This window comes from Calonectris borealis, unplaced genomic scaffold (genome assembly GCF_964195595.1).
Source record: "Calonectris borealis unplaced genomic scaffold, bCalBor7.hap1.2 HAP1_SCAFFOLD_139, whole genome shotgun sequence".
Classification (NCBI taxonomy): Eukaryota; Metazoa; Chordata; class Aves; order Procellariiformes; family Procellariidae; genus Calonectris; species Calonectris borealis.
The window spans coordinates 22,656-49,780 of NW_027441526.1; the positions used below are offsets into that span (position 1 = coordinate 22,656).

Below are 27,125 nucleotides of genomic sequence, written 5' to 3' on the forward strand. Positions count from 1 at the left end.
TTAAAAATTGTTTATATAGAAGAATGCCATGTTTTTAATGAAGTGTGTGTGTTTAAATAGGACTTACTCAGGAAACTTAGGCTGGCATAAGCTTTTCAGAAGATTGGTGATTTCTGAATTGTTTTCTTCTTGAATCAGAAAAGTTCTAAGTGTTGGATTTACAGTTGGATTTTTAAATAAACCAATTTGTGTAGGGCCTTGGAAAGCCCCCAGAATGCTGAATCTATTAAGATCAAACCCCTGAGCTGCTTTGTGTGACATACGGAGGACACAGAACGGCAACAAAATCTTTTTCTAAAACTTTGGCAGCCACCCTCTGAAATCGCTGGAGTATTTTCAGTGAAGCTTGCTGAAATTTCACTAGAAGAAAAGAAGAAATTTATTTTAAGAGGCTTCTTTTGCTGGAAGTTGGCCTGTTTTGATGAATAGCAGCCAGTGAGAATGATTTTCTTTGCTTTAGGAAGTATAAAGAAAGTAGAATACAAATATTTAATTTGAGATTTTTCTGCTTGCTGGTTTAAACTAGTTTCATCTAGCAAAAATGTCCTCTTCTAGTTTTAAATTGTGTATTTCAACACAACAGTGTTGATATAAATCTGTCCAGAAAAGGTGTTATGCTATGTAAATAACACACACTGTATTATTTAGTCTTTTTGTCTTTCTAGGTCAGTAGCTTCCCTTAATGTTTTTCTAGCTTATTTCAGCTGAAATTAGTGCATTCTGATTTTTTTCAGTGCTTTCCAGTCAGTGTAGACGTCAACCAGGATGCCCAAATTTTACTGGACTCCCCCCTGCCTCCCTGAGGAGAGGGAGATAGAGAACTCCTTTTACACGTATATGATATGGGTTTCTTTGCTTCCTGGATCTTGTCTACTGTCCTATAATCGTAGGCAGTCTGCTTGAGCAGGAGACACTTTAATTTCTTTATCTCATGCACATACTTCCCCGTATGTCAGATCAGGATCTAAAGTCCTTGCTGCCCCAGTTCCATAGGAATGTAGGCTATAATCCTGTAAATCTGCTAATATAGGTGTGGTTGGAAAAAGGGGAAGGGCTGCAGCGGAGATACAGCAAGTCAGGGAGATAGAATGCTGCTGAAAACCAAGCTGCAGGGAGGTGATAAATCTCTCAGTAGAAATCGCATGTTACGTTGCGCAGCGGGGGGGGCAGGAAATAAAGATCGCAGCTGTAGCGACTCAAAAGGGATGGTTCTTGCATCTCTTCTGAAAACTTGAGAAGATTCTGTGGGGATACATTTTTTAACTACTACCTGTAGGTCTCAAGTTAGAAATTAAATAAAAACTTTATTTAAGTGGTAGTATATAGGAAAAATGTTGAATTACACTGCTAATTTGCACAGCCCTGCCGATTCTTTCTGTAACATACCTTTTAACTGTAGATCTTTATTGGTACATGGCTTTTGTAACCAAGTGGTATACTTGGTCATTTTTAGTGCAGTGTTCATAGTTGAAAGGCACGAGGGAAAAGGTGGGAGGAGTGGAAGGTGAAAAACAGAAAATACTGTGCTGGAGAATGGGTTTTATATTTATTGCAGCCTGACAAAGCTCTTTGCTTCTCATGACATCGGTTGGTGGGAATGTTGTATGGCCTGATGGGGCTCGTCCTAGATAAGCTGGTGGGAAACTTGTACTCTAAACTGGTATTCAGTCCAGCTTTGTCTTGAGCTAAAATATGCCATCCTAAATTGATCAGTACTTATATGACAGTGTGCAGTCTTCTTACGGGTCAGAGGAAGAAAAAAATTGATAGCCTAATTACCATAACTGTAGATTGTCTCATATGATTGTAGTTACTAAGGATGTATTTTTAAAGATTAACTTTGTCCAAGTGTTTCCTTTGGTCTTAGTTACTTACAGCTTTTGAAAACTTTCCAGAGTCACCAAATAAAGTTTAACATGTAATTTTGCAGGTTGGATTTTTGTACAAATTAAAATCATGCTTTTTTTTTGCACAGGGTTTAAAAAACGTTTTCTTACAATACATGTAAAGGGTCCACGTAATTTTGGAGGATATTTAGGATAACTTCTGTTTGATAATAAATACTAGTACTTGGCAGGAAGGTATTACATCTTCAGCTAATCCGGGTGTAAATTGGTTTTGGCTTTGAACATGTGACACTGTGACATTATAGCATTTAGCGTGCTCTACAGCAGTGCTTGATGCTGCAAGCATTGCTATATTGACTTGAAGTGTGGAAAATACCATAACCCCATAAACAACACTCTCTGCTACAAAACCTGGGGGAGCACACTAATGTCGTAAAGAACTTCCCTTGTCATCTTGCATATCTTGCTTGAGGAAGCTGTGTAGCTACTGTAACAAGAACATTTCTGCTGACAGGTGCTGATGCTTCCTTGGGGAGTCTGCAGGACATAATGTGTAGAAGCAGAGGTTATAGCAAGTACATTTCAATAGAAAATGCTGTGTTTATGTACTTTGGAGAAATGCATATTTTAATTTTGATAACACTTGCGAAAAAGCCATATGTATGCTCAACATTATATTTAAAACTGCATAATAAATAAAAATTCCATTAAGGTCGTGAAAATGTATGTTGTTAATTTTGATGGTAAATTAGATAAACAGAAGGATCATTTTAAGATGCCTCTTCTTCTTCTCCCTCTAAAGGAAGCATCATTTTTGTACTGTAGATGTGCTTGCTAGAAAAAAACTGTTGCTTCATCTTCCAAAGAAATTGCGTAACTGTGTTTCTAATGAGAAAAAAGATTTTAGCTGTTTAACTGTGCTTTCAGATATCAGCTCCATTATTTAAGGAAAAGTCAGGGATGTATGAACTACACTGCTATATGTGCAGAGGAAGCAAAGTTAATATTACATGTGCATCCTCTAGTGAATTCTGTAACTTAAATAAGTGCTCTACAAATACAAACAGTGAATTTTGTTCTTGCTTAATTTCTGTGTTTGTTTACTGAGTAGTCAAACCATTTCCTTTCTATTCTTATTTTTAACAGTTTGGTCTGTCAGTTTTTTTAGAAAGAATCATGATATGATTAATTTTTTCAATTTATAAACAAAGAGCAACCCTCTTAAAAGCTAACTTAATTGAAGTTACATTGTCCTTATCTGATAGGAATTTCAATTGGACTGTGTTAAATCTCTCAAAGCACTAATCTGACTTTTTAAAGCAGATTATATCTAGTCCAGATGTTTAAAACACATCAGAAGTCCTGTGGAATACTCAGGGTTGATTGAAACAGAGTGCTTGGAATATGGGTCTCATAAATTGAGTACCAAAATTGCAAAGTGCCAGCCCTGTGAGGGAGGCAGAATGCTGGAGTACTACACAGCTGACTTTCAGGTTTCCTGCCTGTGGGAGGAATATTGAGAGGGAACTATCCCACATGGACTGCATTCCTCTTACCTGGGAAGAGGAACCTGTGAAAGCATGGAGTTGTGGGATGGATCAAAAATGGATCAGTTTAGCTTCTGCTTAATCTTGATCTTACTACATCATGCTTTCCTTTTTGCTGTTAGTTGTCAGAGCAATTTCTTCATTTTAATGGTGTTTTAACATTATAGGTATTTAATTTTAAAAAACAACCAACTTTTCCATATATACTTGTTTGAAGGCATCTCTCTTTGAAGTATTGTATTGCTTTTGTAGTTACTGTGAAATCAAATGTGATTGCTTGCATTGTGTAATTGTCTGTGCAGATACAAACAAAGCATTCCTGCTTTCTGCTGTTGTTTTCAGGTGGCGTTGATTCTTCCCAGCCCATGCACTCTGTGAGCCAGAGCATTCCGTTTACCAAGCCTGGGGCCGGAACATCTGCTTCCTCTGCTGTGATTTCGTCAGTCAGGACACCTGCTCCAAGCCTTTCTTCACAGCCACGATCTTCACCCTCTGTTACGCAGTCACCAGAGTCAGCCCTTCAGGAAGGTACTAAAAGGGAATGGGAAGTTGCAGTATAGACTTCTGCCCTGTTCCACATGTGCACGTGAATGCTGGAAACTTTATTGCTGCTCTTCTGCATTTGTCTGACTGGAGTACACCTCCTGTATCTTATCAAGCTCCCTTGTTTTGTGCCACCTTGGTTCTAGCTTCTCGTAGCTCTTCTGTTTGATTTCCTTTGGCCATATGTCATCTTTGGCTTTTTTGTCTTGTTGGCAGTCTTACATGTCTCTTCCTGAAAAAGCCCCTCTTTTAGTTCCCTTATTCTTCTAAAAAGCTGCTCACTATTTTAACTTCTTGGAAGAAGGTCTTAAAGTAGCTTTTGTAATGAGTCTGTATTGAAAAATCAGGTGTAAACAAGCAATTTGCTAGCGCTAGCACTGGGAAACAGAGTGAGTTTGAGTATTAAATTCAAACTGATAGAATTGTTTTCTTATTCTCTAGCTGTAAGCTCCCATGGAAAGCTGCTGCAGGAGTTCTTGTGGGAGAACAGAGGAGTTCTTGTATAAGCTCCTTCCTATTCTGATGTTGGTAGCCTCTTGACAAAGAATCAGTTGGGTCTTGAGCCTTCTTCAGCCATGCTAATTCTGCCCTGATGTTTTGACTTGCCTCTTGACTGTTACATGTTTCTCTATATAGTATTCCAAATCTAATTTAGTGCACTGACTTTATTTTTTTTGGCTGTGTTTTCTCTTGATAATTTCAGAATTTTAAATTCTTATGGAAAAAGAACGCGGTGTGTGAGGTGGAAGAAGGCATTAATTTTTTCCAGAACAATGCGATATGTCTGGTGTTCAAAATAATTCTCAAAAGTATGGTGTCTGTCTGTGACAGCGTGGTTTTTATTCTTAAATTTCAAAGTCCTCTGACATAAATGTCTAACTTTCCCCTTTTTCTCAATTTCCTCCTTTTTCTGGTGGAGTGGAGGATGTAAAGAAATAACTTGTCTGTGAATCAGCTCTGTATATCTTACGGGCAAAAAGATAATTCTTCATTGCTATGAAGTCCTATGTACAGTGTACCATTTTAAGGAAAATGATAAATCAGTTTTTGGAACTGTGCTTGTTTCTTCTACAGTTTCGTAGTTGATTTAGCTACTGGGTAGAATTTGTACTGTAGATGTGCTCGCTAGAAAAAAACATTGCTTCATCTTCCAAAGAAATCACATAACCGTGTTTCTAATGAGAAAACGGATTTTAGCTGTTTAACTGTGCTTGCCTTGATGTGCAATATATATGTTCATGCAGTGATTCCTGTATAACGTGTGAACACTTGGTACATTAAATACAAATCACTGCGGTCACTGCTGAACTCTTCACTAAATTCAAATACTTCCACATAAGTGAAGGTTAATGCAATTTGTAGCTGAATGAGCACACTTTAAAACCAACAATATACCTATGTCAGGAATACAAAGATAAGTTGTCAGGAGTTTGCATTGATCTAATTGTATTTACATTAATATAATCAGTAACAAATCCATGTACATGTCATCACACATGTATGTTTCTATGTTTAGATGATATTTTTGTGAGCATTAGAAGACTTCAAACTCTTTTCATTTAGTTTCATTTGAGGAGTCTGAAATACATAATGTACTCTTGCAATACCTTTTTATCAACAATTAGGTGTGATAACTTTATTTGTAGAAATTAACCTACTGAAAAAATAGAACACATCTACTGAATATTTGTCTGGGTTGTTAAAATTCCAAGTGTGTTTCTCATGCAGAGATAAATGGACTCCGTTTTTTTTCTTTTTATAGAGTAGTGTTGTCTACATGAAAGCATTCTAGAAAACGAGTTTGAATTAATTTAAAAATTATTTTTCATTGTTACAAGCTCCTGTGTGGGCATTCCTATATAGAATTAAAATATTCTAATTGTTTACTTGGCTAAGTTCTAACAGGATAAAAAACTTAAAATTTATTAAAGCCTATTTAATCTTACATAAATATCCTTACAAATTTAATGCAGATGAATTAATTTACTTGAAAACGGCATCCTAGAGATGAACTTTGAGAATGTGTGTCCTGTCTGGATGTTATTTGTAGACTTACTTAGGTTTTATGTTGATGAGACGAGCTGATGGGTAAATGAAAAGAGTTTAAGAATGGAGAAGAAGAGGGTTCATTTTGTGAGAACTACTATTTATAATATTGAGATCTTAATGCCGTAGTAAATTCGTTGAAAATATGAGGGTTATGGGTAGAGAGCCAGTTAAAGAACTTCAGAATATAGTTTATTTTTGCATGTGGTTATTTAATTTTCATTTTTGGTGGGGCCTCCATTATGAAACTTAAGCCACGTAAAATGTACACTTTATGTTTTAAAGTCTTGCATGGTATGGGTGATTGTACTTAAAATACCTAAATAGTTCGTTTATTTCATAGGCAAATGAGTTATCCCAGTTTATCCTTTTGTGTCCTCCCACCTACATTTCCAGGTGTCTGTAAAATATAGTGGGATGCAGCCTTTAGAGTACAATATTATTATATTACAGGTACACTGGTAGAAGGGTTTAGAACTTTCCAGTCGGAGAATTTAAATTATGTGGTTGCATTTTAAGCCAGACTTATGAAGTAATCTCACTAAAATAAATAATGATTTCAAAATAAGCTTTTGCAGTTTTAAGAGTGGGAGATTTTAACATTATTAGCAACTCTGTGAAAGATACTAAGCAGAACTGAGTTGTCGCAACAGAAATCACGATTAGGCACATGGTGGCACTTGGAACCGCTGTCTTCAGCCACCCATTCTGCCCTTCAGTTGCTTTCTCCCCTGTGCTGGCCTACTGGTGGCATTGCTGGGCAATGAACCAGAATTGGAGGCTTGTCTACCTGAGAATTACTTTTTAAACTAGGTTATTTTTCAGCCAGATCAGTTCTCAGATTGTTTTTGTGGCTGGACAGTTGTGCTAGCACAACGCAAGAGTATCCTAAAGGCAGAAATTTGTAGTACTGCTGGCAATGAAAATAAAAACTCTACACAAACTCATAAGGCTGGTAAGAGTCAAATCAGTCCTGCCCCCAGAGGATTCATAGTGCCATAGTTCATGATTCCTAAACTTCTGTGTCACTATCATATTTTTTTAATCTCTTTTTCTGTATTCTTTCTGAACACATGCATCCTTTGTGTATGTGACCAGTGACTGTGAAAGGGGAAGTTTTAGCAGTAGAAGTTTGTTTGTTTTCCAAAAAACATTCCAAAAACTCCAAAGTAGCATTAGTAGAATGCCTAATTCAGTCTTTTTCTCTCATCTGCCCATGCTTGGAATTTTTGCATTGGCATGCCCTTTCCAGGTAGATTTACTTACTTTCTTCTTCTGTCTGTGTACATGGTATTTGTTACGAGGTCTGTCTTTGCACTCTCATGCTGTGCCCATCTTCTTTTGCTTTGGCTCTCTGTGTTACAGTGCATCTCTTCTTGCCATCCTGACTTTTTTCCCCTTTTACTTGCATGTTAATTAATGTAAATTGTTTTTTCTCCTTCACAATAATGCCGTTGTTCTGTCTTATTCCTTGGTAGCTCTCCCAGGCCTGAGAAGAGATATAATTTCCTTGGCTGTAGTCTGGTGTTGCACAGAGAATTGTTTTCTGTATCCTCCTTATCAAGTGCATCCAATAGCCTTCATAAAAGATGGGACTATGAATCACTTGAGTTAGTCCTGTGTTTTAGTGGTATAGAGAAACTGAAGTATTGTATCTCCTCGGCTGCACTTGGGTTGATTTTTGCCTTCATCATTGTGTCTACTTGTGTTTTGGAAAAACTTGACTGGAATTGTTGGAGTATTAAGGCACTAGATAAAGTGAAATAATGTCAATCTCTTCTTGTGCTAACCTCTGTATGAAAGTTCAGTTTCTCAAGAATGTTGTGATATGGTTTTGCTCTGTTTTCTTTTTACTTCCACTGTTTGAATAGATACTCTTCACCTTGATTCTGTTGGGTTTTTTTAATGAAATTGAAGTGGCCCTCTTGGGTTCATTTGCTAACCCTTTTTAAAAAAGCCATGAAACCCAACAGCGGTTTTGGCCCATAGTTTAAATAAAATAAAGGTTGATATAGTTGATTTAAGTTGTGGATGGGGGAATTATTAATTACCGTGATGGTTTCAGATTATGCATAACATACAACACTTCTGTAGTGCTTTATAGCGTTAAAATAAAGAACACTACTCTGTGGTGCCACAGTGCTTTTACAGGGAAAAAAAATCCCAAACTCTCAAGAGTCTGGAAAATTTTGAAGAGTTTTGAAGAATTAGGATATTTTCTTGTTATAGCAATCCATTGGATTGCTAAGAGAGAAACAGTGGTTGCTTGCTATTTAGGATGTCTCTGCCTGACTACAAGCATATTTAAATTCCTTGCTAGCCCTGCCCCATGACAAGAGAAACTTACAATTTCTTGGAGGTGCTGAAATTGCATCAATAATGAGTAATGTAGGTAATTAATTACAAGCCATTGCTGCATGCTTTACCCTGTTTTAAAATGGTATATGTATGTGTTGCTTTTGTGTATTGTTCACATATGTTTAGAATAGATATTGTAAAAAAACAAATAAACAAAAAGCCAACAAAAAAACCCACTACCAAAAAAACCACTACCAAAAAACCTTATCGTTTGGAGGTGACAGTGGTAACAGTTGTTGCGTTGTCACCAGATCTTAAAAGTGGATAGTGTATTTAGGTGCTTAAATATGGGTCTATAGCCTGAATTTAGGCACTAATTTAAAAATAAGACTAACCAAATTTTTGGGTTTACCTAGCTTAAATTTCACTGACTTTGTTGCTGAGGTATATGTTTGTACTCTCGCATATTGCAGCAGCAGTACATTTCATTGTTTTCTGACAGTGTTCGGAATTCCAACGTGAATTATTCCTGTTGTAAAAGGGGCAGGTGTGCCAAGCAAAAGTTTAATATTAAATGTTTTCATAACACAATTTGAATTTAACTGGGAAGGAAGTAATTTATTTCTATATGTTAACTTATGAAGGTATTCCAGTGGCCAAACTGATGTTAAATACATATATAGAAAGTCTGTGTGTATGTTTAACTTCCCACTATAAATGCGGATACACACACAGAGATCTATATAGATATATATATAAAATCTCCTGCTAACTTCCATGTGCTACTAATACTTTGCTGAACGAGCCCACTAAAAACTGCTTCTGCTGTACTGCTTATATAGTTCATATATGAACTATAGTTCTATAGTCTAGGATTGTAGATTTAACTTTTTGCATGTTGGGATTTTCTCTGGAACAGCTAATTTCTCTCACTTTTAATGCAATGATTTGTGACTTTCGTTTCTCATCTTTCCTGTCTGTCTGATTCTTATGTTTGTGCTTTCCACTTCACAGGCATGCAGTATGGTGGATATGTTAATAATCAAGCTAGCTCTGCACCAGCTCCCTTGTCATCAAGTTCAGATGATGAGGAAGAGGATGAGGAGGATGAGGAAGCAGGTTGGCTTTAGCTTTACACCAGTATCTTGTTCTCTTCCTGCTCAAGTTTTGTTCCGTATTTCCATCCCCTGAAATTTTTTTCCTTTAAGACAAAATGTCACTCTAACTCATCATGTATCAAGTTAACTAGAAATTTCCCAACTGTTATTAGTATAGTAAACAAAAAGGAGTTCAGTAGTGGTCAGCAAACAGTCATCTTTTTTTGTCATGTTAGTATCAGATGTTTTATGTATCTAACAAAGTAATATTCACAACTTGCAAGACTCCCATATTTTTAATATTTTGATTTGCAGTAGGTTTGAAACTCTTAAATGAAGATAACTAGCTCTAGAACTTAGACTGATAATTGCTTATGTTAAACAACTAGATGCCATTTGTATCCTTACATTAAACAGTGTTTACCTTGTTTCTCATTTTACATGTAGGGAACTCTTACAATTAAGGTAGTAAAGTAAATATTGCTTTTTAAGGCAGTAAATTAATCTGTGCTGCTGGTTTTTTTCCTTTTAAGGTATGTCTCTATGGTTGGGCACATAGGTTCAGTTTTAACCTGCTTGCTTTGTAGGGAACTTAAAAAGTTTGTTTACCTTTTTTTTAAGAAGCAGTTTGTTCTGATTGATTGAAATGTTACGTTCTTGGTTGCAAGGATTCTGCCTGTATTTTGTCAGAATGGCCTGGTTTTGCGAGTTTCATGTTTCTCACCACCGTAGTTTCTTGGATGGTAACTTTTTTTCTTCTAACTTAAAGAAAAGTCTTTACAATCTATGTATGAGTGGTAACAGTGTAAAAAGCTTTTTGGGATTAAACATTAGACTTCTACCCTTCATGATGGGTGGAAGTAACAGCACATACCTTGTGCTGATATACTACTCCCATTTGTGTGTGCTGGCTTTGAGTATTAATTTGGGATAGCAAACTTTTGTAACTTTAAGCTTGTAATTCATATTGTAACTAGGCAGAAAAAATCAGTGCCGTATAATTCTGAGTTTTATTAAAATAATTAAATCATAAAACTAGAATACTGTGAACATAGCTTAGTGTGCTCTTAACGATATGAAGAATGGAGCAAAACAATGATGATATCCAGGTCATAATTAAGAACAGTGTGATGGGTTCATCTTATCAATTTGAATAATATTGATGCAACTGTTACATTGAATTATTAGTAGAACATTAGAAGAAAATAGTTGCTGTTGTCTTTTTCCAGGGAGGAAGGCATTTTCAGCCAAACTTGTCATTGTTGCAGCCAAAGAAGGACAATATTTGGAGGGTGCAATAGTGTCAATATAAGTGATAGTATTACCCCCACCCCTAGTGGAGCACAAGTGTTAGGATACTTTGCATATCTTTGTAATTCTTGATATTTCAAGTTATTGGTTCGGTTTCTTTACTTCCGTACACTTTGTGTGATAACACATTTGATCTTTCAACAGTCTTGAGTATTAGTATTAAATTATGCATAGTAACTCTTGAATAACTCTTCTTTTTAAATCTAAGGATACTTCCTAATTTTACGTACCAGTTTTTTTTCTAATGCTATGAGTCTAATTAGACTTTACCAGCTAGAAAAGAATTGCACTTTGGGATATAAAGTTTGCTTTGGCTGTTGTGATGCAGCTGCTGTTTGAACTCCCCTTTCTAAAGAGCAGGCCAAAAGAGCCAGGAGAGCATTTTGGTTTTTTTACTTCAAGACTACCTACTGAATTTTCTGCAGATAATTATCTTTGCCTAATCCTATGCCAAGGTTTCTGTCAAAGGATATGTCAGATTTTTTTTTTATCAATCACAACTTTTAACTATGTTGCCAAAGAGTTCTTGAAAACTCTGAAAGCAAAAGTTATATTGGTAAAATAATTACTTAACTGTAGAAGCATGTTGTAAGTATTACTTCTGTCTAAGCAGAGTTTTCTAATATTTTTTTTCTTTATAAAACATTTTTTTCTCTCTTCCTAATATGTTCTCTGATCTGGTGCTTATTATGCTGAAGTAAACTTTGACAGCTGTTGTAGCTTAATTTAAGCATAGGGAAACTGTTGTTTAATTTTGTGGAAGTTCTTGCATTTTTTCATTGATAGAAAATCTGTGAGATTTCCATGACACATGTGACCAGCTTAGAGTTTGAAGCTACTTTTTGTGTGCAGGAAACTGTACAACTCACTGTTTTTGAGTCAACTGTTTGTTTTCCAGTGGAGAGTAGAATAGGGCACATCATAATTCTTGGAGGCATTGGGACTCTTGACAGTTCTCAAGAATATGTTACAAAATTTGAAAGTTCTTTAGAAACAAAGACCTTAAGTGAAAGGTCTTCAGTAAGTATATGGGATACTCAGTAATACAATTCACTTTCTTATTTTAAGTTAGGCAGACCTTGTTTGTGTTTCAAAATATCTGAGATTATACTTTCTGACTAGAACTTTTCTGTATGTCAAAAATGATGCATAGATTTTTTTTTGTAATAGAAGCATGACTAAGTTGCATTATTTTTACTTACAGCATGCTTTAAAAATACATTCTTTCATATATTTGTCAAATTGATTTCTCTTAACTTTTCCAGCAGAGCTTGGGAAGTATACATTTCTTCTTTGCAACTCACTGAATCATTAATATCTTCCTGGTGAAAAGAGCAAACTCATTTTATATGGAATTATATTATAGATGGGTATAATTTTATGAATACAATTTACTGTGGGAAAAACCCTGTAAAGAGTGACATAGTGGTTAAATCAGAAGGCTTGAACTAGTGTCGTATATGTTCACAACTGTGCCTATATTCTCTTGGTATTTTTTTGAAATGCAGAGCTAACTTCTGGTCAGACAAGAAAACTTCTTGAAAATTCTTAAATCTTGATCTTGTTGACCTAATAAAATTATATTTTGGCTTTTCCGTGGTAGGATTTACCAAAAATTTAAAAGCTGTGTTCCTGCTCGGGGAACAAAATAGTGAATCCTGTTTCCTTCAGTTTCTAGAATAGAAAGAAAGATAAAATTTGGTAGGAAAAGAAATCTTGCAGTTATGTTCCTTTATGAACTTCAGAGGGGAAAAAAGGGAAATTTACAGTGAAAAACGATCTGAAAACTAACGTTGTATGAGTTTCACAGTGTTAATATATTATTTAAAATCTATTGTTAGTGTCATGGTCTTTTTGAATAGTTTTTCTGTTTCTTAGCTGAAAGCTTTAAAGGCAAAATGCTCAAAAATAATCTATACATGCATGATGTTGCCATGGTATTAATGTGTCCCAAATGTCAGTGATGTTATGTTTCCATATGCTTTACTTGGAAATCTCAGTTGAAGGGGGATCAAATCTCAAATGTTCCACTATTGAAGTTTTCTCTTGAAATATTTTCAGTTTCACAATGGGATGTCTGGTCATGGTTGATCCTTCTGAGTAGAATAGTATCAGTGAATCTCTCTTGAGTCTGTTCTGCCACAAAAGTTAGGTATATAATTGCCTTTTTTGAATTCTTACATATATTCTTTCTTTTCTGTCACACTTCATGGCTTGGGATGGTTTAAGGAGCAGATACATTTAATCGCCTTGGCCCTTTTTCTTTGGAAATGTATGTGAAATGGCACTAGAAGAAATGTTTTTAAATATATTCTTTTTTGCAATGTTTTACAGTAAGATATTCAAGATACATGCATAGGGTGAACTAAAAATTAAGCATTAGGAGTCTCTTCAGTACTAACAATGCCCATGTGCTTTTTTACTTTTGGCTAGTTAACTTTTGGTACGTACTTTTGCATACTTCCATAGTTTTGGCTGTACCAAAAGTAACTGTTCATTCTGGCTGAAACAGAGACCTCTTGTTAATGTTCAATGGAAAATAGAAGTTTTACATTGCAAACAAAACAAGCTCTGATTTACAACAGCACAGAAAGGAGGAAAGAATTAAATACTTTTCAGTTTCGCTTGAAGATGGGGAAGGTGCATAATCACTCTGAAGATGATGGGAATCTTTTGTTTGCAGTTGTGAAGGAAGTCACGATAGAGGTTGTTTCAAAAATATTGTACATAGCTTCAGTTGATGTAGTCTAGAAAGAACTTTCAGTTTAATAGAAAAATTTTTTATTTCAAGAAACAAGTTCTTTCATTGTTATTGTCCTTTTCCCATTGATCTCTCTCTTGCTATTTGTTGGGCATGTGCTTGTTTGTTTTTTAAAATCATGTTGATTTGTTTATCTCTTCCTCCCCTTCCTCTTTGCAGTAATAGCTTTCAAGTCTTAGGGCTGAAGTGGTGTTTTTTCCCAGGATCTTTCTTGACAGTTTCTTACCAAAGTTTTGAGAAAAAATTCTCAGTCTCTTATTTCTCAAAAATTTGCCATTTCTAAGCACCTAACTTTAAATTATTTTCCTCTCCTAGCAATTGATAGTTCCTCTACTACAAGCAGTGCCTCTCCTGTTCTGAACAATTATGATGCCCTGGAAGGAGGTGGCTATCCAGGTAAGCAGTTTATCGCACGTTAATTCTGAATTATTTGTTTAAAGACTTAAATGTATATTTACATTTACAAGACATAAATAGTAATTTATGATTGGGGTTTTTTTTTTCTATTTCTGGTGGTATTTATTGTTAATTAACAAGTAGGTGAAAGGAAATGCATATAAAAGGAATGGGGGCAATCATCAGAGAGAACATACCTTGCTTTTTTAATCACTTTTCACAGTTTTAACACTAAAGTTGGAGTAACCATTTAATAAAATTTCTGTGTATCATAAGTCATACTTTCCATTGTAATATTGAGGGTAGTGCTGAAAGTATGCTCTGTGTGAAAGCAGGCATCTTTCTCTAGGATATACTGTATGGCTGATGCTGTTGACATTAGTAGCTAATAATGTTGACATGCCACTGAAGTTTCGAGACACCAACGATATCAGCTTGCAGAGATGCTTGGATCAGGTTATTTTCTTCTCTTTTTCTTCATTTAAAGAAAATGGCTGCTATTTTGCATATTTTTATCTCTAAAAATACCAGGAGTGTCAGGTTTGTTCTAAATGAACCTATTAGCAGACTACCTCAGTCTTGAAATCTGTAGAGTTGTCATATTGAGAGCAGGTGGAAAAGATGCTGTTCAATGTAGGTATGTTAGTCAATATTTTAAATGATAATTGGATTAATTTGGGGGGCCTCCCCCTCTGGCTCTTTTGCATGGCTCTGACCTCTGAGAATGTCACAATAGTTTGCTTCGTTTGATGGGTTCCTGTGTAAAATGAAATCTCTGTCAAGTAAAAAGACGACATCGCTATCCACACAGGGTCTAGCTCATGCAGTAAGGGTAGCAGAGGCATGGCTGCAGGCTTACAAATTCTAATTTCTCAGCTAATAACTAACCATTTTGGCTCTGCTGAAGGCATATTCTAAAAATAACTTGTTCCTTCTGTTTTCCTTAAAGAGTAACAGGATCAACTTTAAATTTCTTTGATCTGTTTATTTCCCCACCCCCCACCCCCCGCCTTGGAATGCTCATGCCAAATGTAGTTTCTTGGGGGTTGGGTCTTGAGTGGTTGGTTTCTTTGCCTGCCATTTTTCCCGGTGGATTTTACCAAGCTTAAATTCTTCTGAAACTTAGCTCACATTTGTGGACATTTCTAAAGAGTAGTTTCATCTCTTTAAAAATGTTAAGTTTTCTGTGAATTTAGGTCTATGTATTACTTTCAATTTGGCCTTTAGAAATAGTGGGACTAAACTGTGCTGCAGGGATATACAGGAGGGATTTGCATTACTTCAAGAAAAGCTCTGTGTCTACATTTAGAGAATAGTTCTGTCGCCTTAGCCTTATGTTTTAACAGTATTCATGAGTGGTTGAGGAGAGACTGAGCATGAATGGTCTCTTTTCCGGTTTATATCAAGTGCAAGTCTTGGAATAAAATGTGGTTCTAAGGGGGTTTTATTTCTTTTTTTATTCAGTTGAAATACTTCTTTTTTTTTTTTTTTTTAAGTTGTGGCTTTTTTTTTTTGTTAAATAGCATTTTGTTAGTAGTTACACAAGTCTATGGTTATTTTCCCATGTATACCCCCTTTATCAGCATAATTGCAGTAATCTTCCTTGCTAATTTGTTTGGTCATTGCAGATAAACTTGATGGATAATGCAAAAACTTATAAATGGAAGTGTTGTTTGTTAAGCATTTAGGAGTTTACATTTAAATTAAGAAAGAAATAGTAAGTGTATTCAATACCTGTGGGATTTCTTTTGTCCTTCCAGAGACACGTTCTGTGACCAGCAGCCCAGTCCCTGCTCCATCAGTCCCCCAAACATCAAAAGCTTCTAAGCCTTTTGGTTATGGATACCCAACACTGCAGCCTGGCTACCAAAATGCAGCACCACCTGCTCCTGTGCAGCCCAGTAACCCAGGACACCATCCTGGGTTTCAGCACTATCCACAGGTTTGTATTTTTAATTTAAAAGTTACTTCATGAAGTAACTTCATGGGAAAAGTCTTTTCTGCATCATATATTTCTTTTTTTACATATTTTCATATTTAATTTTTATAATTTCTGAGGCAATAAATGTTAAGTATAATATTGATGTCATAGCTCTGGATCTTAACTTCTTATTAGAAGGCTTTTGAATTAAAATTTTAAGTGTATCTCCAACTAGTTAGGCTTAACAAGTTTGCTTCACCAGTTATTAGCAGCATTCACAGTTTTTAGGTTTGGTGTTTCAAAGAGCTGTACTTTGATAGGAAACCATGAAGAAGCATAATGGAGTACTTGATCAGCAAATATATGTTTGATCAGAGCACTACTATGGGCTATGATCTCAAGCATTAAATCACCTTATGAGCAAGGCATGGCATAGAGTCCAGATGAAGGAGCTCTGTAGAGCCTGTGCTGGATGTGTGGGGGAGCAGGCTGCCTGCATCTGCTCTATTTTCCTGGTAAAGAGAGCGCCAACACCCAAGAAGTTGTGTGCAGTCACCTGGGTCCCGTTGTGCATGTGACTCACCCAAGAGCAGTGAAATCTGAAGAAGAGGCAGGCACTGAAGCAAAATACAAATGCTGAAGCAGTGCAGAGAAGCGTATGCGCGGAGAGGTGTAGATAACGGAACATACTGATTTACAAATCCCACTCTGAAATAAGGCCCGGCTGGCAAATGTATCGAAGCTGCTGTTGTAGGTGATCAAAATTCCTTGCTGATCTGAGTGTAGTACCATAAGTTAGCATATAATATCCAGGAATGCTTTCACTGTTATGGAGGTAATGTGAAATGTGACCTGGAGGAAATGTTTAGGTTGTTTGGGGTTTTTTGTGGGTTTTTTTTTTTTTTTTTAAGTTGAAAGACTTAGCTTCATCTTCACTATAATGCAAGATGGAGTTAAGCTCTTTTCAGGAGTACACAGTAAAATAACAAAACCCAATAATTACAAGTTGCAGCAAGTGAAATTCTGGTTGGACATATCAGGAGAAAATTCTTCAGAATGGGAGTGGGGAAGCACTAGAACAGATTGTGCTGTGAAATCTTCAGTCCTCCAGATATTTTCAAAACTCAGCTGGACAAGGCTATGAGCCATCTGATCTAACTTTGAAGTTAGCCTTGCTTGAGCAGGGCGTTGGACTACCAGACCTGAAAGGTGCCTTCCAACCTCACCTTTTCTTCTCTTCTATGGTGTTTTGTTTTGTTTTAATTTAAAAATAAATATATAAAAATGGTTTCTGTAACTTGGAAAAGTTATATTGTAACATCTTTGAAGAGGGAAGAAAATTGTCAGCCTTTCTAGAAACTTGTTTTCTTATGCTTGGAAAGCTTGAAGGATTGTGTGTGACTTCCAATGTTGATTTGTGTCATGAATTTGAATTTTTTCCAATATTACATATTTGGAAGGTATGTCACATTTTGTCTTGGCATTTTTAAATTTCTATCATACAACTCTTTTCTTGTTTGGGTTTGTTACTAACTACTGCTGTATCTTTTTTTAATACATGTCTGGAAGATTTGGGATTACAAGAAGACTTAAGGTTGTTATTTGAACATGATTGTGCGTTTACCCGTTTGCAATGCTTTTACTTTTTTCAGCAATATCCAGGTGTGAACCAGCTGTCCTCTTCCTTAGGAGGGTTAAGTCTGCAGCATTCTCAGCAGCCAGAAAGCTTGAGACCAGTAAACCTTACACAAGATAGAAATATTTTGCCTGTATCTTCAGTTCCAGCACCTGTGCCTAACTTGAATTCTGATCTTAGGAAATTAAACTGCAGTCCAGAGTAAGTGTACTGTGTTTAGAACAGCATCTTACATTTTTCAGTGACTAATAATTATTTAAAGTGTCAAAAAACGTCTAAACTGACTCCTGACTTTAAATCTTTGTGATGAGCTAATATAACTCCTTTCACTTGAAAATAAGTTTATCCTCTGCATCTCTACACAAATGTTGAAACTGTCCTGCCATCAGAATATATCGTATGCAGTGTGAGTGCAGCTTACTTATTAAAACATTAAGGTACCTGCTTAATCTTTGCCTTGTTTTACCCATCTAAAAAAAAAAAAAATCTATTAATAAACATCTTTATGTTATGCAGTACGTTTTATAGAATATTTTTGTAATATTGCATAGGATTTTTTTCCAGAAAATTATGATGATCATGCCTAAATACACTGAATAAACTGTGAGTATATTTTAATGTGGTAATTCTGCAATCGTAATGTATCCTTTCACCTCCAATTAACATTAAGTAGTATTATCTACTCTCCCAAGTCAAGTGCAGCTAGGTACAATGGAAATTGCTCTCCTCCAAAATCTTAATTCTAATTCAAAAATAAATTTTTTTCATTGCCCCAAATTAACGCAGCTTACTGCCCTAGTGACAATGCATGGTCCCACCAGAAAACAGAAATCAGGAAAAATGGGAGTCTCGAAACCATTCTTAGGGGTGCAACACTTTGGACAGCACTATTCGTACATGGGAGTTTTTTAGTGCCCTTTATTTAGCTTTAAGTCCATCCTCTGCTTTACATACACAAAAGAAAAGATTTTGACTCTCTCAGTATTTGAGATCTTTTCTACTGTTTTCTTATACAAATATTACTTTCTGAGAACTAGAAAATACTGTATTCTTCCTTTAGTTCCTTTACCCAAAAAATTTTTATAATGAATAAAAAATACATCATTTTACGATGAGCGTTGTATCTAAAGCAGTTTTATCTCTTTATTGCAAGTTCATTTTGGTATACTTGCATTGCTGAACTACTAAATTGGGGAGAGGGGGAGTATTTTTTTTTGTTTATTTAAGAGGCTTTTTTAATCTCTTTGATGCATTAATTTTGTTTATTAAAATAATCAGCTTTGTAAAACATAGGATTTCTTAAATTTCAAAATTCTTTAAAATCAAGTGTTAACACAATGTTTTTAACATCTTTTAAAATTTAATTTTCAACATAATGGTTTTTATTTCCTTTCAGCTCATTTCGATGTACATTGACAAATATTCCACAGACACAGGCTTTGTTAAACAAAGCTAAGCTTCCTTTGGGTTTGTTGCTACATCCCTTCAGAGACCTAACGGTAAAGTAGCTTACTTTTTTTTTTAGTATATGTATTTAATATACGGATTTGTCTATTTTCGTTCAAACAATAAAATGAAATGAACTGTAAGTCCTAAATTTAACAGAAGTAGCAAAAAATTGTTTGGGACTTAGAGAGGAGGAGGGGAAAAAAGCCTTGAAACTGCTGCTTCGTTGAAATTCATAAGGGAGAAGCTTTGTGCAAGACCTTCAAAATTTTTTCTTTATTGTTGGAAATCTTTGCCTGTGGTTCTCTGAAACTCTACACACACCACTCTGTGTGTTGGGCTCAGAACTGTCAGAAAAGGTGTTTACAGTGCCCTCTTGAAAAGAGGTGCTCATGTTGAATGTATTACTGGCATGATAAATGCTGTCAATAGTAGGTAAGCACAATGTAAGATTGAAGCTGTGTTCATAACTGTTAATCAACTCCTCTCCATCTAATTTGTTTGTATTTATGTAAAAAGGTGAATAACTGTCTGGTATGACTTTTTTTATATAACGTGTGTTCTTTGTGTATGATTTGCTGTCGCTATCCTATTTAGTCACCCAAAGTTGTCCTCTTTCATAATTCCTCTTACCATAGTAGCTGTGTTATTGTAACTGAGTAATTTAAAGTAATTTCATTAAAAATCTTATTACATCTTTGATTTGTGAGATTGGATTAAGACAGTAATTAAATATTATTTCTTCTGATTTTAACGGGGAGGATATTTTTAATAGGCATCGTTATTACTCTGTATGAAAATGAGCTAAAAAGATAAAAGGAAGGATGATAGAATATCTAGTCTTATGAAGCTTTTATACACTGTATTGCATAGTAATGTTTTCCATAAAGTGCATTACATACCTTTGTTACAGCTTTCCATTGTTTCTTTTTAGCAATTACCAGTAATAACATCAAGCACAATAGTGAGGTGCAGATCCTGCAGGACATACATCAACCCTTTTGTTTCTTTCATTGATCAAAGGAGGTGGAAATGCAATCTGTGCTATAGGGTTAATGATGGTAAGTTTTTGTAGCAGGAAATGCTTGCATTTATAGAATCTCTTTCAAGTATTTGCATCATATCAGTCCACGAGATACTTGAGATGAAAATGTAAATTAAAATGACAGTGTTCTTAAGACGTTTTTTAAAATCTCTGGATCATGAGTCAGATGTGCTGTGCATTTTCTGAAGCAAAAAGTTGTTTTGCAATTTTCTGGGAGACTAAGAAAATGTAATAATTTTATCCTGATTACTTGTATAATGAAATCAACTGACTCCATTGACTGCTGTTGCAATATGCAAATGAAAACATGATGACAGCTAATACTGTCTGCAATCCAGGCCAGAGGTTATGAGGAACAGTACAGATTGAAGCTTGTTGTTGTGAAATGCTCTGTTTGCATTGGCATTTTAAAGTTGGGGAAATATTACTGTTTCAAATAAACCTTCTTTTGTTTCCAGTTATTTAACTTTGATGTTGATTGGGATACTTGAAATGTTCCTTCATTTTATGTACCCTTAATGTGAATTTTTTTCTGTTGTTAGTGATGATTGAAATATGTCTGCATTAGTTTGCTTGCCATAATGGTTTTTATTTGCTGACAAATACATAAACTTTTTTTTTGTGGAAATTTTTTTTTTTTATAGTTCCTGAAGAATTTATGTATAATCCTCTGACGCGATCTTATGGAGAGCCTCACAAACGGCCAGAGGTCCAAAATTCTACAGTAGAATTCATTGCTTCCTCGGACTATATGGTAAAAAAAGTTTTCATGGGAACAACAATTGCATGTTAATATAAATGCATTTGAAATTAATGTTGCATATTACTCCAATGGAGTGTATTCATTTTCCCGTGAAGATCCTCTTAACACCGAAGAATAGTTAAAAATCACGTTTATTTTGAATTTTGGCAAAAGTAGATATTCAGAGGCTTCTCAATTAAAGGCAATTGCAATGTGTGTAATCGTCCAGGGTAGTTTAATGTGGCATAGTCTGGTTTGAGTCTGATGCAATGTGGTTTCTGTGTTTCTCCCTCATTTTGAAGACGTTTTGAAGGACCAGTAATGGACTAACGAGAGAATTAAGTTGGGTTCAAATTTTTAGTCAGTAAGTGTGACAGAAACGATTCTAACTAGGAGTCAACCTACAATTGCTGTGATAGTAGTCTTGTCTCCAAGAAAGATAAACAAGGCCTGGGAAAAGGCCCTGTTCATAATGACATTATTAACAACAGCAAACAGCAAAAATAAATTGTTCTCTTGTCTTTGGATTGAAACACTGTGGCCAAGACATTTGGCAATGAATAAATACAGCTTGTTATATGGTTGGGAAAAGGATGTAGGTAGAGTATTTTAACCCCACTTAATGGATTGCATTGTCCACATCCTGAAAGAACAGTGGTGTTTTGAAGAAAGAATTCCATTTCTGGCATCAGAGAGTCATGTTTGACTTGGCTCTTGGAAGGAGAGACTAAAATATCCAATTTTTGTTCTGAAGCATAACACTGTATGTTTATTACAAATGGGAATTATTAACCGCTGGGAATTGTGGTTAAGTCTATCCACATGACTCTTAGTTAATAAATTAGTTTATTGCATAATGTATACCTTGCATTTTTCTAAGTATTTCCTTTTCCTACTTCCCTTTCTAATGACTAACCATTTTTAACATTTCTTTAAATATGATTTTTGAACATTTTTTTATTTTTATTTTTTTACTTTGTAGCTTCGTCCTCCTCAGCCTGCGGTATATTTATTTGTTTTAGATGTGTCTCATAATGCAGTGGAGGCTGGATATTTGACAATAGTCTGCCAATCATTGCTGGAAAACCTAGACAAGTAAGAATATAAATAACCTTTTGAAATTAGCTAACATGTTATTATGAACAATAACCTACAGTTTTGCGGAAAACTTGCCTATAGTGTTTAAAGTTTCTGCCCCTAAAGGACAGAAGTTCTGTTGCCTGAGATTCTGAAATGCAACTTACATGTCTAAAAAACCAAAACAAAAAAACAGCCAAAAAAACCAACCCCCCCAAAAAACTGGCTGTTGAAGCAATTTATATGATGTGAGCTATCTTCCCTGCATGTGATTAAAGGTGAATCTGCAAATAATTTACTTATTTATCTGCAAAGAATTTTTAGCTTTAACTTCTAACAACATGTTGATTGTACAAACATCTATAAAGTGTGCTCTTCCCCCCTGCCAAGACCAACAAAAATAACTACATTACAGAGATTAAATTGGCTGGTTCTTGCACTGAAACAGCTGAGGTGCTGTGTACTGGAATGTTGTAACCACTAGTGTGAGACTGCCTACGTGAATTGTGTTGTCAGTTTGGTTTTTTTAGATCACGGTTACCTAGATCTACCTGTGCCACTTTCTATCTGTTCTCATTTTTGCACTGGAACAGCATGTATGGGATTGGTGGTGCTTTTTGAAGGAGGATTGATAAACTTCACTATGTTCATGTCTCTTGAAAACGAATTTGCATCCTGTGGAGGCCTCACTCTGAGAATTGTTTTCTACAAGTTTTTCTTAAGAAACTTGATTTTAATTTCTGATAAAGACACCAACATGTACAATAAAATTCTTCATTTACATTTATTGGTTTAGTCCTTCTTTGTTCAGATCTTTACAGGTATTTTGTCAACAGATTCTCAGAAACATGCTAAATTATTTTAGAAAAATTCATAAAATCCCATGCAAAGTCTATAGGAAAATCAGTACATCCAGTTAATTTATATACCCAGATGGTAAAAACAGTATTTGTCTCTACTGCTTTTGTTCACTGTCATGGTTTCAGCACTTGCTGATGTTTTATATTTTATTTGAGAAATTCCATTTAGTTTTTCTTCTTGTATTTTTAATGCCATACATAGGAATATGGTCCACATGAGAAATAAGTATTTTGCATTGTAGAAACATTGGATTTTGGTTTAGAGCTGTAAGTACTCTGTAACTAAATTAGTAAATGAGTTTTTTGAATTACGGAAGAACAGAATGCACTATTTTCTACTGAAGAACTGAGAAGGCTACCTTCTTTCATGTGTCAGTGTAATGTTTAAATGAACCTACTAAGTTCTGTCTTGGAACAAAACATCAGTATATTAGTGAGTGCTTATCTGTAAGTGTCTTGTAAACTGTATCATTATCCCAGCTTTTCAGAAAACACTGAAGAAATACTGCTTGTATTCATGTTTCAGATCTCCTTTCTTTTGTTCTGCCTTCACCCCTGTATACATGAGCTGAGTTTCTGCTAACATTAGCAGGAGCTCTATGTGTGTATGTGTCTTAAGAGAGAAAAATTTAGGGCTTAATAGTTTATTTTTTAATGCTTCAGGCTGCCTGGAGACTCGAGAACAAGAATAGGGTTCATAACGTTTGACAGCACTGTTCAGTTTTACAACTTGCAAGAAGGTTTATCTCAGCCTCAGATGCTGATTGTCTCAGATATTGATGGTAAGTAAAAAGAAAATGGAAACTAAATTTTTGAGAAGCTATTTTTTTTCCCAGAAGAAAGATTAGAGTCTCTCAAATATTCTGGTATTAGGTCAATTTTATTGCATGTGTAGGGAATATATTTTTAAAAAATAATCTTACACTAACTACAGAGTAGGTGGTGTTTAAAAAGTGAAATTCAAATGTTAATTTTGCTTTGAATAAAACAAGTTTTGTTTAGACTGTATTATTCTCTCTATTTTGTATAGACTGTATTATTCTCTCTAATGTATGTATCAGAAAAGTAGACTATTTCATGGTACGTATAGCAGTGGGCAGTGAAATATTCTGTTCTATTTTAATGTTTTTTTTTTCTTTAATAAAATGCTTTTTTCTGTTCTCCCTACAGATATTTTCCTACCTACACCAGATAGTTTACTTGTAAATCTCCATGAAAGCAAAGAGGTATGATTGCTCAAAATGTATCATTAAATTTAAAGAGTTAAATATTCAAAATAGAGGTTCCTTTTAAACTTTGAATTCAAGCCTATCTTCATAATACGTAGTTCTAATGCTACTTTTTGATTATAGAAGTATTACATGTTGTTTGTTTGATGCATCATATTTTTTAAAATTATGACTTTGTTTTCCTTAGCATGTTGAAACGAAATATTTGGTACTGATTGTTCCACTTCAGTTATGGCAATACAGCTTTTTAGAAATAGGAGAAAATCTCAAGCTTGCAGAAAATCTCAAGCTTGCAAAATCTCATAAACACCTTTGAATCTGTTCTGCAGCTGATAAAAGATCTATTGAATGCGTTACCAAATATGTTCACCAATACAAGAGAAACACACAGTGCATTGGGCCCTGCTCTTCAGGCTGCGTTTAAACTGATGTCTCCAACGGGTGGTCGGATATCTGTGTTTCAAACTCAGTTACCGTCTTTGGGAGCAGGGCTTTTGCATTCCAGGGAAGATCCCAATCAAAGGTCAAGCACAAAGGTACAAAAACTTCCGTTAATATTAATCTCATGAGACTAGGGACTGGTCATGTCTTTGACTTGCATAGTTCTGTAGATCAACTCTTGTTTTTTGTTTATAGCAATTCACTAAATTTTAATTATTCTATGTTTGTGCACTTAAGATCACTAGTTTATACATGTATGTGCGGTATTACTTGTTTCAAAGTGAGTGAGTTGTCTTTTGGGCCTTTGGTCCATAGCCTTTCTTGGCAAGCAAAAGAAGCTGCAAATATCGCTGACTCAGTTAATATCAACCTGGGTTTTGAACCAAAGCGTGGATATACTAAATTGTAGACGTAAAAACATGATTTCTTACTATTTTTATGGCCTTGTAGTTTACAGCATCTGGTGAGTGTCACATAGTTACATGAACGTGTATTTGTATGAGAATGTAAACTTCATTGCAAGTAGGATCATAACTGCTTGTAAGTACAAACTAAAAGAATGTGGAGCATAAGGAAAATAATTTCTGCAGGTGGAAATGCCTATAAATTCTTGCTTAAAGGAAACTTTCATATGATACTTTGCTGCTGAATAGTATGTCTTTTGTTCCATGAAGTCTTAAGAGAGCACGATCATTGTCTTAACTTTTCCTGTATAATTTATTCACCAAAGGTGGTCCAGCATCTTGGTCCAGCAACGGATTTTTATAAGAAGTTGGCACTGGACTGCTCAGGCCAGCAGACTGCTGTGGATTTATTTCTCTTAAGTTCACAATATTCCGATCTAGCTTCTCTTGGTAAGAAGTACCAAATATATGCATTTACTCTTTCCACACTGTTGTCTTTCTTTCAAAGCACAGGCCACTTCAGGAATTCTTGAATCATGTAAATCTTTTTGCACTTTTGTAAATGCAGCTAATGCTGCAAAGGAATTGTGTTTGCAGTTGATAGCAGTAAAGGACAGGAGTATTGGATTGGTGGTATCAGACAACTCATTCTGGGATTTCACAGTTTTAAAAGAGAAGGTACTGTCCTGCTCAAGAACAGGAAACAGCCAGATGGCAAGGAACTAATGAAGTTTAATCATAGGGCTAGAACAGAGTTCTCATCTTTCAGTATTAAACCAAGATTTGTCTCTGCGCACACACTTAATTTTGCCTCTACACCATTAAATATTCCTGCATGCTCTCCTGTCTTAGTTGCCAAAGGTAGCGTGCTTATTGAAGTAAGTATATAATTAGATAATTGTGTGTTGGGGTGACTCATCACTGTCTTCAGTGACCTGAGTCTGGGCCAGTTCTCATTGTCTTACAGATGTGGGTCATATCAAGAAAAAGATGAACATAGATGTGAATTGCAGCCGACTGGACACAATTTTGTGCCCTGACTTAATGTTACGGTTTTACCTCTTAACCATCTCTTTTCCTCCCTTGCAGCTTGCATGTCCAAGTATTCTGCTGGATGCATCTATTACTATCCATCTTTCCATCGTAGCCATAATCCTGCTCAGGCCGAAAAGTTGCAAAAAGACCTTAAAAGATACCTTACAAGAAAGATTGGATTTGAAGCAGTTATGCGCATAAGATGTACAAAAGGTATGTTTTAAATACTGATTCGTATGGAAAAGTTGGTGTAACCATGTTAACTATCATTTTGAAAGTGCTTAGTCTTTAGCAACATTAGATTTCAGGTTATTTCTCTTTCACTGACGAGTAAGATAGTTGCCTTCTTTATGTAAGTTACATTAGCTTTTGCCATTTGGTTTTTTGTTTTGTTTTTTTTTACTTAAGATGGCACCATCTTACTTCAACGAAGTTGACGTATGTAGTGTAAGGGCATCGTTCAGTTTGGAGTGTTCAGAATTGAACTCTACAGGATCATGCTGAAATGTCTAATGATTCACGTAATTGATTCTGCGTGATAGTTAGAATCAGTATTTTTACTGTTTTCTTAAAAATAGCTTGAGGGCTGTGGATTTTAATTATTGAGTTATTATAGGAGTTTGTCATGTTTTTAACCTCACTCTGAATTATTTAATCTGTTTCTAGGTCTTTCAATACACACTTTTCATGGGAACTTTTTTGTACGGTCTACTGACTTATTGTCCCTTGCCAATGTCAATCCTGATGCTGGATTTGCAGTACAAATGTCCATCGAGGAAAGTCTGACTGACACATCTTTGGTTTGTTTTCAAACAGCTCTTTTGTATACTTCCAGCAAAGGTAAATAAATTCAAATTAATTGGCCACTGGGCTTTTTGTTTGTTTTTCTGACATAATGTTTGTATAGTTAGTTCCACAGCCTTTTGTTGTTCTCTATACCCTAACAGAATCTTGTCAAAGCTAGTGAGCCTACTTTGCAGTTAATCACATAAATAAAGTTTATATATTTATAAAGTTTATAAACTTTATAAACTCTATTTTGATGGGAAAATGTAATTTATCTCCATCTTACATAGAGTTGATTCAGCAAGATTCTTTTACTTAAAAGGCATACCATTGTTATAAGAATAACATGTTTGGCGTGCACTTTGTCCAAAATCACAGACCCGAGATGGATTGGAGCGAATTGCTATTATGTTGGGTGGGCATAAAGAATAGCAGAGACTTTCTATTGTGGAAGATGCCACAAAATTTTGGGAAGGAAATCAATGTACTTCATTTGTAGGATCAAGATACTTATTGTGGATGTTATAAGCTAGTTTGTGTTACGAACTTGTGCTGATTCATAAGCTGAATGCTTTAGAGCGTTGCAGAATTTGAACAGGTTAAGAGACAGGAACTGGAGATAGTGTTACAGCAATTTCCTGATTGGTGTGTTTTTAC

The 27,125-nt window shown here is 35.3% G+C and overlaps 1 protein-coding gene across 4 annotated transcripts in view; it reads left to right on the top strand.

Annotated features, from left to right (window-relative positions):
- The window catches only part of SEC24B (SEC24 homolog B, COPII component), a 47,525-nt gene that overhangs the window by 9,716 nt on the left and 10,684 nt on the right, over positions 1 to 27,125 (top strand). For 3 of the 4 annotated variants that reach the window (XM_075139221.1, XM_075139223.1, XM_075139224.1), the window contains exons 3-17: positions 3,737 to 3,922; positions 9,296 to 9,400; positions 13,766 to 13,846; positions 15,607 to 15,788; positions 17,420 to 17,604; positions 18,800 to 18,902; positions 19,784 to 19,910; positions 20,539 to 20,648; positions 21,619 to 21,731; positions 23,237 to 23,355; positions 23,744 to 23,799; positions 24,132 to 24,338; positions 24,974 to 25,097; positions 25,737 to 25,895; positions 26,349 to 26,522. In XM_075139221.1, the coding sequence (XP_074995322.1) occupies positions 3,737 to 3,922; positions 9,296 to 9,400; positions 13,766 to 13,846; positions 15,607 to 15,788; positions 17,420 to 17,604; positions 18,800 to 18,902; positions 19,784 to 19,910; positions 20,539 to 20,648; positions 21,619 to 21,731; positions 23,237 to 23,355; positions 23,744 to 23,799; positions 24,132 to 24,338; positions 24,974 to 25,097; positions 25,737 to 25,895; positions 26,349 to 26,522 (2,031 nt within the window). The remainder of the gene's footprint in view (positions 1 to 3,736; positions 3,923 to 9,295; positions 9,401 to 13,765; positions 13,847 to 15,606; positions 15,789 to 17,419; positions 17,605 to 18,799; positions 18,903 to 19,783; positions 19,911 to 20,538; positions 20,649 to 21,618; positions 21,732 to 23,236; positions 23,356 to 23,743; positions 23,800 to 24,131; positions 24,339 to 24,973; positions 25,098 to 25,736; positions 25,896 to 26,348; positions 26,523 to 27,125) is intronic. The other variant, XM_075139222.1, reaches the window with a different exon arrangement.